At 39.6% G+C, this 12297-nt stretch overlaps 2 protein-coding genes across 2 annotated transcripts; one reads left to right on the plus strand and one right to left on the minus strand.

Moving 5' to 3' along the window:
- Positions 1 to 4039: 4039 nt before the first annotated feature.
- On the minus strand, positions 4040 to 4999 carry LOC133449117 (olfactory receptor class A-like protein 1). The gene has a single exon (XM_061728248.1). It carries the CDS (start codon positions 4997 to 4999, stop codon positions 4040 to 4042), a length of 960 nt encoding a protein of 319 aa, XP_061584232.1.
- A 4186-nt stretch (positions 5000 to 9185) lies between these two features.
- On the plus strand, positions 9186 to 11377 carry LOC133449118 (olfactory receptor class A-like protein 1). The gene is given in 5 exon segments (XM_061728250.1): positions 9186 to 9386; positions 9949 to 10061; positions 10063 to 10369; positions 11121 to 11277; positions 11280 to 11377. Coding segments are annotated over 5 exon segments (876 nt in total).
- Positions 11378 to 12297: the final 920 nt, after the last annotated feature.

A 12297-nucleotide genomic window follows, 5' to 3' on the forward strand; every position in this document is an offset into this window, starting at 1 on the left:
GCGTCTTGAATGTCGATCAAGTCTCAGCACAGCAGCGCATATCTCACCTGTGAGTGGAGGGGTTGCAGCAGCCTGCGATCCCTCAGGGCTGTGAGCCACGGCCGTCCCACCCCCACCCAGTCTCCCGTTTGGCCTGTGTCCTGGCTGCTGCTGAACAGGAGACGCCTGTCATATATAACACAACGTGTCAACTTGGTGTAGTAGTTTCATTGCAGTATGCAAAAATGCAGCTTTGGTTTCCATCTGCACAGGGATGTTCTGACTAAATGTGTTAAAATACACTCCATCATTGACTGAGCCTGTTTTTGTCTAGACTGAACCTTAAAACTACAAAGGTGTATCCAGATTTTAATTAATGGGCTTTAGCAGTAATCTTTAGATTTGGTTATTTTTGGAAAGTGCCAGGCTGTGCTACAATGAGTTTACCATCTGCAGGATTGCTCAGAACTAAGACTGCTATCACTTTTCTGCTCTAACCCACTCAAGAAATAAAACTGGTCTCATTCCCTTCATTTTAAACTGCAACGTTGACGTATTGCAGCTCCTTTGAAAATCAGGCACAAAGTCAACGATACAACCTGAACTTTGATATGGAAAACTATACAATATAGGAATGAGTGAAGTTGCAATGCCGTGTTTGCTGAGACAAAACGTCTTTCTTCTTTTTTTTAACCTGTTGTGTAAGTTTTCCTTTCACCGTTTTGAGCGCAGGCCTCCTCACTGAGGTGCAGCGCAGCATTCCAGGCAAGTTGAAACATGGTCATGTCTTCCATTTCTGTGAAAAGCAGTTGATGCGAGGAGAAGGGTCACACACATTAAGACTCTGCAACTTAGGAGTGCCAAAGAGAAAAAAAAAATCTGAATTTAGAAAAATGAAATCAACTTGGCTCAGTCCTGCTGGGTCTTCTGAGGTCAGATTTAAAGAACATTGCTTTGACTTCATGTAGAAATGACACTTTAAAGGGTTTTTTTCTTCTTTTAAATACTTTATTTGATCATAAAATCAACTCTGCACTTTAGAAAATGGAAAAGTAGAGGTGTTTCTTTACATAAAACTTCCACTGTGAATGTTTTCTCCATCATCTTCACTCAGACATAATTCTTCCAAACCGGTTACCTAAAAGGAAACATCCCCCAGAAGGGTCTGTTATCTGAAAACTTAAAAACGGGTTTATTGCGACATCTCTGTCATTCCCATGACAATTTGAAAGTATCCCAGGATATGTTTATGGCTGTTATTAATCAAATAAGCACCGGCATTTCCTGTTGCTCCAGTAATCCTCACTTTTTCTTTTTCTAAATAAGAAAATAAAACAATATCATTTTATGTGTTTCTAAATAAATAAGTTATAGTTTTGAAACTACAGATTTGCAGATGTTGTTGTGGAAGTCGTGCTTTGGTTGCCACTTTTACTGTCAGTTGTAAGTTGTGGTTGTCGTGATTCAAATTCTTATTTCTGCGTAATTGGTAAAGTTTACAGCGGGGGGAGGAGCTGCAGTTGCAGCTGGGCGTGGATTCCCTCGGAGGCAGGAAAAGTGGGAGGTTTAACCCCGATGCTGCCTTGCCATTGGTGGACAGGGGGACAAAAATGCCTGTACCTGCTACAGGTAAACAGATTTGCATCAGGCACAGCAGAGGTCTTAACAAGATCGGCTGGAGGGATTTTGTGAATTTATTTATCACTTGGGACGATCCGGGACCTTTTTTTTTTTTTTTTTTTATGTGTTGCTTTTTCATAGGTTTGTATCGTGTACCTGACATAACTCCACCTGAAGAAAGGAGTTATCATCTATAGGTTTATTAGTTGTAAAACTGATTTGTCGGCACTTTGTTTTTGCATTGGTCGAAGATTATTTGCAGAGGAAGGGTTTGCACCGATCCGAAAGTGTAGGTCTTAGATGGCAAATATCCAAACTGGTGCTGGGTTGGTCTCCACATATTTAACAGCACCCTGCTTTCATCAGGCTCAAAAGACTCGAGAAGGATGAAAACAGTAAAAAACAGGTTGTGTCTTGTGCAGGGAGAGGCCTGCTCGACACACCCTTCACACACAGGTAAATACTTGAGCATACACCCCAGCGCACGCCTGCCTTTTGTGTGTTTCCTTCCCTCTTTTAACCAATCTGCTACTTCTCTCCTGACAGAAGAGGAACGACGTCCCTGCAAGCGTTGAAGGGGCGACATCAGTGTCGACCCTCCCGACGACACGGCTGCTGCTCTTGTGAAACCATCCATGTATTCTATCCTTCATTCCACCGGAGTCTGTATAAAGTACCATTCAGATTTCAGTGGTTTGAAGAATAAGGCACATGGAATTTGTCATCTGGAGAAAGATTTAGAGAGGGAAAAAAAAGGAGGGATTTTCATGGTTGCAGCTTTTACATTAAATGTGTGAACGTTACCGGTCTCGGTTTTAACTTGGTGGAAAATGCAACAGTTCTGCACAAGCACCCAAAGAGGACTTCTCCTCCCACCCTTTCCTCACCTGCAGTGCGACAACTGGTTGCACTTTAGACTTATTGCAAGATCAGAGCTCTCGCAGCCCCCCCGCTTTATGTCTTTCAGGCTGTCACTCTCAAGGGTTGTAATATCCTCAACCCGTCTCTCTACCCTTCATTTTCTAAGTTAAGGCAATTACATAATGACTTCCTCTATTCCCATGCTACCACATCCTCAGCAAGCTCGTGCTAAAATATGCTTTTGTTCCTGCTCATCTTAGAGCTACAACCACAGAACTAAGACAGTCATTGTCACTATTGTATCGTGTAATTAATGACTGAGTAACAAACATCTTTTCATCTCTTTGTTCTAAAGAATCAAGTTTTCCCATCAGGTTTTAACCGACTCCCTGTGGGATAATTAACCTCCCTCATTAGCACAAGACCTTTTCCAGATTTATTTCAAAGACTTAATGATAACTAAATGGGATGCTGGAAATCATTTGACAACTACATTTAATTAGATTACCACACTATAATTTTAACACCCAATTAATATCAAGGAAACATAATGAATGAACCAATAAAGAAACATGATGCCACATTAGAGATTGCTTGTCACTGAGTTACAGGGATATTGTTTATATATATATATATATATATATATATATATATATATATATATATATATATATATATATATATATATATATTGTATGTATATATATGTATATGTAATGTATATATATATATGTATATATATATATATATATATATATGTATATATAAATATATATATATGTATATATAAATATTATTATATTATTATATTATATATATATATATATTATTATATTATATATATTATTTTATTATTATATTTCTTTATTTGGTATGGACATCACAATAACATAGGACAAACCAAATGCACTGTTTGAGCGTTTTAGCATACATGCTAATTTGCAACACTTTTCCACAGAAAGCTTTTAAAAAAATAATATAAATACAATACAATAAGATATACAATAAAATTAGAGGATGACATAAGATATACAGCAAAGACAACATTCAAGAGCAGAACCAGACCTGACCTATTCATGTAGGCACTGTTGTTTAGACTTGAGCCATAGTTTGAGTCCTCTGTTGAAAATATTGCCACACGTTTCTAATTTTAAATTAGTCGGTAAAGAATTCCAGAGTTTTGCACCCTTCACAGAAAAAAACGACTCACCAAAAGAGGTCTTATACTTTGGGATACGACAGTCACCATTGGTGCAGGCCCGTGTGGTTACTCTACCAGAGCTCTGATGCCTAATAACCACTTCATATGAGCAGTGGCACAATATATCCAATAACTTTCAAGAGTTACAACACTAAAACACATCTAAAAAGTGTCATATATGAGTTCCTAAATATAAATTCACAACCTACATCTCCCACTACAGAGGCTGCGCAATTCCCATCACAAATATGTCAGAGTATGTTTCTAACACAGAATGGCTCACGAATTACGTTGACTTGGACTTTAAAAAAAATTTGGTTTCAGCTCAGCCTCCGCTTCCTCTGCAGCCCTGTGAATAATAAACCATGCAGCCGGGCCTCACCGCGCTGAAATTTGTACAGTACACTCCAGGACGGACTTCTCCTGTGACGCCCACCTCAACCTGCTATTCACCTTCCTGTTGGACACGATGATAACCAGAGGGCTCAGCGCTGCGTACAGGGAGGCAAAGAATACACGCAGGTCAGAGACCAGGGAAGAGCTCATTGTCTTCTTCACGGTGAGAGTGTACACCCAAAGCCCATTATCCACCCCATAGAGGATCACATACAAAGTCACAAGCACCACCACGACTTTGGCGGCCCGCTGCTCGGCCCCAACACTTCCTCCCCCACCACCACTCCGAAGTCCCTTCACCTGCTGTCGGTGCTTGTAAAGAAAGACCAGAATCATCACACTGGCTAGAGTCATGAGGGCCATGGGTACCACATCTCTGCCCACTTGTCCTGCCCCGTTGACCTCTTTAGACACTTTTGACGGGAAGTTCACTTGGCAGAATTGTACATTAACAGCATTGTTTAACTGGACAGAGCCGTTGTTGGTGCTGAAAGTGAACAATACGGCTGCTGAGCTCATGCTGGTGTTGAGGACCCAGAGGAACAAGAACACAAAGGGCAAATTGTGGGCTAATAAGGTGCGAGCAGAGGCCCAGCGCGACCCAGGAGGGGCGATGCACAAACACTGATACGCACTGAGGAGGAAGGTGAGCCAGATTGAGAGGGCACGGCAGGTCCTGTAGATGAAGATGACAGCTTTGCAGCCTGTGTTTCCGAAGACGTCGGCCAGGTGAAAGGAGGCCAGGGTCTCCAGAAGACAGCGGACGAGCACCACGAGCAGGTTGACGCAGGCTAGGTGCAGGACGATGGCGTCGGCCGCAAGGAGACACTTGTCTTCAAAGATCGAGAGAAAGAATGCCACAATTATGGCAGAATTGCCTGGAACTCCGACAACTGTGAGCGACAGATAGAGCATCCCACGAACAAACTCCTCTGATGGCATTCCTAAAGAGCATTGAGCAACTGAATAAATCACATTATCAAGATATTGTCAAGGCGAACATCGGAAATGTCTTTGCCGAAGGCTCCTACCTGTGAGCAGTGGAAGCTAAGAGGTCTGAAGTGGACCTTGTCACGGACATGCTGTGATCCACTCCTGATGTAGTCAGGTTGTTTGTCTCCTTATACCTGCAAACAAATAACAGCTGCTGGATCTGTTTTTGCACGGCCCACTGACTTCTCTTCCCTCAGCCTCCAATTACTTGAGATCAATCCAGGTGACTGATTCTGTCCCCTCAGTGGGTTCCAGACAGACGAGTTACCAGAGACAAGGCTGAGCCTGTTCATTTACATGATACATAGTTATTCAATAGTCAGAAACAATGCTCCTAGCATTTGTGTCATGTCTATCTCCAAGCAGGAATTATTGCATTTGTTCTCTAATTCCTGAACCAAAATATGCATCTCTTTATACAAATCCTGTACATAGTTTTTGTGTTTTTCATTTCTGCACTCCCTTCCTGAAGAAGCAGCATCTTAATAAGATACCAACACCACAGTGTCCCCCAGTGGACAAAGATGAATCCAAGTCAAGGAGAGAGGACGTTCATCTCAGTCTGCAGATGGATCACCCATATTCTTAATTAGGAAAGCATGCTTCAGATTTTTTGATTGTGTAATTCATTTATAGTGATTTAAAGAAAAAAAAAAAAAAAGTTTTATAACTGGAATCAAACCCTGTGAAGACGCTGAGAGGACAAATCGGTGAGGGGAGGCATCATGATTTAACTCCAGGTTCCGCGTCAGGGAACTGGAGATGAAACTTCCGGTGATTTCTTGAGAGAACATGCTGATGCACATCCTCCACAGAAATTACAACACACTTCTCTTATGATTCTACAAAATGACCATTAATTAAATTCTTCATATCTGAAATAGCTTAATTTAATTTACATTTCAAACATAACACAAAGGAAAACACAGGTGCCGATAGTGCCGCTGATTAAGCAACCACTTATTATTACGTTTATATGTTAGAAAACCTTTGCTTTGTATTTATCTCTGAAACTTAATTAGTTTTTTTTCCCTGAAGGAAGACTTGCACGTGTAAAAGAAATCCTCAGGCCTGAAGGGTTCTTATCTTAAGCATGCAAAACATTTAGTGCAGATGAGGCATGGCTCTGTCGCTCCACTTGTGGGTTCCTGTTTTTCTGAGGTCCTCCAACAAATGGAGTGTTGCACACAGCAGAGATTGATTTGTCTTGATTAAGCAGGTTGGAATTAATTTAATTCTTTATGAAAAGGAGAAAACAGGAAGAAAACTGCATGTTAACAGTTTAACTCTCTTTGTGCGTTTGATGCTCTAAAAAAGAAAATAGTAAATGGTCTCAACTCATATAGCACCGTTTCAGTTTGTGTTCTTTAAAGCAGTCCACAATACGTTCTTCATTTATGCATTTACTCAAACACACAAAGTGTTTATTATTATTATTATTATTATTATTATTATTATTATTATTATTATTATTATTATTATTATTATCATTATCATTATTATCATCATATAAAAAAGCAACTTTTTTGGATTGTCCTTTGGGAGGGGGGGTCACCACAGCTGATCATCTTGCTCTGCTATTGAGTTTTTCATCGGTTTTACATCCAACTCAGATACAGTTGGCAGTACTTTGTCTCTATAACTATATGTCAGTGAACATGTTATGGAGCAACATCTTGTTTAATATTCTACAACATGTTGTCACATGACTGAGTTTGTGATTGACACTCCACAATCTACTCTATGCATTAATCCATGGCCATAAAAAAGATCCAAATATAAATAAAAGAAGACCAATTTTTGGCCAAGTATAACACAAAAATAATTTTTCAAGCATGTATGTATAATAAGTATAATAATGCTGTTTACAAGTGAACACGTTTTTAAGTTTATGTCACCTATCACTGTGCCCTTCAAGCCTTCTTGCATGGCCTCTATGCTGTGGTACAGATGAGCTGGTGCAGTAACAAGCAAAGTAAATATCCCTGATTCACAAGACAAAGGTGCTGCTTTCATCGACACGCTTCCAAGAGCGAAAGCTTACAAAGTAACTTACCACTGAACTGAGACAAAAGAAAACACTTCTGCCGAACAAAAGAGAACCGATCTGATTTACAGATTGTGTTTCTGCTGCCTCTGTGACTTGGTCCCAGATAAGGGAGGGAGGGATGGATGGATGGATGGATGGATGGATGGATGGATGGATGGATGGATGGAGGGAGGGAGGGAGGGAGGGAGGGAGGGAGGGAGGGAGGGATGGATGGATGGATGGATGGATGGATGGATGGATGGATATTTCCGTTCACTTATGCAATCAATAAGTAAATTATGCATTAAAAAAAGAGTCTATGATGTCCAGTGTCATATCTTTGGTTATCTTTGTTTTGTTTTGGGTTTTTTTTTTCAGTTTTTTGTATTATTATCATTATTTCTAGGATATTATTGTAACTGAGTTAATCATGTAAACACGAAAGTAAATTAGTTTAGCTGATAACAATAATGTGCATCAGCTACAGATTAAAGATAATAATATAAAATCATGTCAGAGGAAAATAGTCTTTATATCTGAAGTTGCACAGGAGCAAACATTACATGTTGGTCTCCCCCGAGAAGGACATGCTTGAACTTGCCATTTTAATTAGTTCTCTGAACATGTAAACATGTTAAAAACAAGGAGGGAAAGAAGAAATGTAATGGTGATTTCTTTCATAGCTTACTCCCATGAGAAAACAAGCCCCTCAAACAAAAGCGTGTCAACATACAATATGAAGCCAGCAACCAACCAACATTAAAAACAATTTGCACTAATAGAAAACTCTGTGACTTATGTTTCAAACTTCCCCTGTTACATATGTCATTATTTAAGTTACAGCTTAAATCAATACAGTCATGTTATTCCTACGCACCTAATTAATGTAGAAGTGCATTGTTATATAATTGTCTTGCTCCTCTGTGTCTTCTAATGCGTGCTCTGGAAATGAAGGAGGACAGGAGCGCAGGCTGAGGCACGGCGTGTCCCCACAACAGATGCTTGATGGCTTCTTCTCATCAACAATAAGCTCAGACTCCCGTCTCCAGAGGCGCTCGTTAATCGTGTTTTTAACACTGCAGGGGAAACAGATGACTACACTTCAGAAGTTTAACCTTTAAAAGAAACTGAAAATTGATGTTTTGAAGTGCTGGAAACCAACACTCGAGTTAAGACTCCACTTCACCTCTGATATGTTATTCATACTGTAGCATCAAAAGCAGGGGAATTACTTTTTATGATGGAAAAACATTTTTCAAACATGAAATCGTAAAAGTGCTAAGGTCACACAGGTCTTCACAGAAAGTTTTTAATATTCAGAACATTAAAAAAAGTCCTCTTTAAAAACAAAATACACATTTCTACATTTTGTGTACATACAGTACACCAATTGTAAGGATTCCCTCTCATAAATGTAAAATATGCAGGATAAGTCCAAAATGCTTGCTTTGTGCAAAATGCATTTAACTAAAACTTAGAAATTGATTAGTGGTGGATTGATACGTCGTTGTGGTCCTTCTGGAATTAACTGTTTGAATGAGTGTGCATGTCCTGCACTGTTTTGGAAAACACTGAAATTAATAACTCTGAAATATACTGTTACTATTCCTACTTTTTAATTAGCTGAAATCCTGCACCACCTTAGGATAAATGTTGAACCAATTGCACAAAGTCTATTTATTGTCATCCTTACTTGAAGCATTTTAATTAAAGATTTCCTATTAGCCGGCTTGAACTCCAGGCGATCGTTGCTGCACATCCATATGGCCCACCGCTTTATTAAGATAGTGTTGCCGTTTCCTTTGTAATGCTCCTCCTCTGAGACTTTTTGAGTCAAAGTTTGGTTTGTTGAATTGATTTTCCAAACTGTGGGCTGAACAGTGTAATCTTGGCTAATAGTCTCGAGGGACCTCAGAGATTATAAACTGCGGTTACATGGGCGATCTCGCAGTTAATTTACATTCAGGCATTTACTTTTCAGCTCCAACTTCAGGTGAGAGTTGTTGTCTAACCAGTGTGGGGGATTTATGTTGTATGTATGCATGCATTTATTATTAACAGATTTAATTCTCTATCTTCTTTGTAAATCCTGACTTGGGCAGACCGATGGATCTGTGTGTGACCATCAAAGGGGTCTCCTTCATGCTGCAAACAGGTATGGGCATCTTGGGAAACATCGTGGTACTTCTGGCGTATGCCAGCATCATGTGCACTGAGCCCAAGCTGCTTCTAGTGGATATGATCCTGTGTCACCTGGCCTTTGCAAACCTATTGCTGCTGCTGACCCGTGGCATCCCCCAGATCAGTGTCTCCCAACCTGGGGTCCGGGCCCCCCCTGGGGGGGCGCCAGAGATCTCTGGGGGGGGGCGCGAAACTTTGTCTGCTTTGAAATTATGCAGTTGTAAAAATTATATTTGCGAATGAGTCATTCATAAGACATTGTTAGGAATAATTTATGAATGTCTTGAATATTTTTTGTGTTTTTTATACACTGGTGACAAACACAGGAAATTATTTCATTCCTTATTATTATATCATTACTCAACATTTAATCTACTCCGACAGGTTGTTAAAGGAAAAATGTTAAAAAATGTTGGTCTCAAATTAAAAGAGACATTTTTCAGAAATATTTTGATGTCCTTTTATGTCCTTTTGTGCGTATTTTATACATTGGTGACATTGGAGAAAAACAAAGTCATATGTATACAGAGTAAACCAAAGAGAAATGTATCAAAAAAACATAATTGATGTTCATTTTTTCAATTAAAGACTATTTTGGTGCTAGTATGTACGGGTCGGGGGGCCCGGCTGGTCTTAGACACAAGTAGGGGGGGCTCCAAGGAAAAAAGGTTGGGAACCACTGTCCCAGATCATGACCGTCTTCGGGCTTAGGGACCTTCTGAATGATCCCGGCTGTAAAGTGGTCATGTACGCCTGCATCGCCCGGGTGTTGTCAGTCTGCATCACCTGCATGCATGCACCTGCTGTGGTTCCTCAACATGGCCATTTGCATTGGAGCCCCTTTCTTCTCCAAGGCTCCACGTAATGGGACGGTCCCTGCAAACACCCTCAACTTTGGCTTTTGTCTCGGAGACTTCAGAGACAAACTATCCTATGTTATTAATGGAGTGGCTGTGTCTGGAAGGGACTTTGTATTTGTTGCCCTGATGGTGGGCTCCAGCTGTTACGTCCTCCTGCTTCTCCACCGCCACAGCCACCAGGTGAAAGCAATCGGTGGGTCTCACGGCAGCGGAGCAGAGACCAGAGCGGCCAAAACGGTGCTGACCCTGGTGGCAGGGGCGTCAATTGGGTATGCCAAGGTATGGCAGCCGCCACACCTTGGCTTCAGGGGAAAATGTAAATGTTTGTTTTTTAAATACATTTATGGAATTACTCTGTGTCTATTTATATTGATTACTCTATTATTTAATACATATAAAATAACTGCAAATGCGAATCAGAACAACATGATCGATTTCACTAGGTATTATCTTTCCCAACACTTACGGATGCGTATTGCGTAAAGGCGCATTGACTGAATTGATCCACACGTTGTTAAAGGAGCATGAGGCTCCTTTAAGAAATGAGACTCATTAGCGCCACGACGACCGTCGGGGTTACTGCACGGGAGAACGCACATGCAGCGTCATTTGACGTCACATCCGCAGGACAGTGCGAGAAATTCCGGCCCAGAATTGCAGCACATTTTGCAGCACACAGCCTGTTCAAGGCAACAGAGAGATACGCTAGAGGGCTCATTCTTTTTGGTTTGGAACGCTTCATCTGACATTATTACTAGAAAACTTAAAACGTATACGAATTTTTTTCATAAATCCTGCCTCAATCCTGCCTCATGTTCCTTTAAAGTGTAGTGTTCATAGTTACATTAGCAGGATGTGAGGGAGACTGGATTTTAAAAAGTTCAAATTTTCTTGACCACACAGATAAGCTACATAGCAGACTTCTGTGATGAGTATTTGCTGGGCATGTTGATTGATACTGAAGTTAAGTTCTGTGACTCATAACCTTGCCATACCTTAGCTTTGGCTGAATTGACGCCACTGCCTGGTGGTCCTCTACGTGGTCTTCTTCGGCATCGATAATGTGAGCTGGATCTACATGTTGACGGTGTCAAAGGTGTCACCGCTGGTGGCTGACATGAGGGTGTTCTTCTCTTCCTGCTATGCCTTTCTCAGCCCTACTTCATCATCTCCTCCAACAAGAAGGTCAAGGGGAAAATTGTGTGTGCAGCTGACCATGACCAACCATCAAGGGATACTCAAGAGTCAACTAAATGACTCTGTCTGTTGCTTCATAGCCTCCTTACTTGATAAGACACATTTTTTGCTCACATCTTATCAATGTATGCATTTTATACATATTTGGCTAGTGTTTAAGTTAAGTCGTGGTTCCTGTAGAAAGTACTCCCATTAGAATGTTGTCTATTAGTGAATTTCTCTAAAAAAATAAAGCATAATTTATATTTTCACCAAAATGATGATCAAATGAAAATCATAAATACACAATTATAAGTACCTGGAGGAAGATTGTGTCAAATAATCTTTTTTAGAATTTATTTAAAGTTAGTTTTATGTAAAAATCGTAATTTTGGTTTCAGCACATCTCTTTAGATCTACTGTTTGAAAATGATCTTCATGCTTTGGATTTTTTATCTTGCAAAAGCCGTTCAATTACAGTTAGACCGTGTTGATTCAGTAGTTTTAATATGTTGGGAAGGAGTTTGCTTCATATCCAAGAAATTCATACCAAACTTCAGATGGTATTCTCAGGTATTCGTTGAGTAGCTAGTATTAAAATGTCTTAAAAAGAACAATTATCAGAACATACGGCTTAGATTGACTTGATTTTCTATCTATCTAGCTTATTGTGCAAAGTATTTAAATTGTCTATATATTTCAATTTGAAATGTTGTGAAAATTGAACATTTTTAGAGAAAAAAAAGAAAAATTTATGTTATAAACTAAGGTGAAGAGCTATAAAATTCTTACTTTTTCTGACATATTGCTGAGGTACAATAATAATAATAATAATAATAATAATAATTTTATTTATAACGCACTTTATATATTTAGTAATCTCAAAGTGCTACAGAGCAGAAAAACAAAACATGAACTATTTTTTTAATTTATTTAAAAACAGAGGTGCAGTAATCGATGAAAATATTCGCTTTATTAATAAATACAGAAAATTATATAGC

Source organism: Cololabis saira, chromosome 8, assembly GCF_033807715.1.
Source record: "Cololabis saira isolate AMF1-May2022 chromosome 8, fColSai1.1, whole genome shotgun sequence".
NCBI lineage: Eukaryota > Metazoa > Chordata > Actinopteri > Beloniformes > Belonidae > Cololabis > Cololabis saira.

Coding starts and splice junctions, on each gene's coding strand:
- LOC133449117 (XM_061728248.1), bottom strand. CDS start 4,999: ATGCCATCAGAGGAGTTTGTTCGTGGGATGCTCTATCTGTCGCTCACA.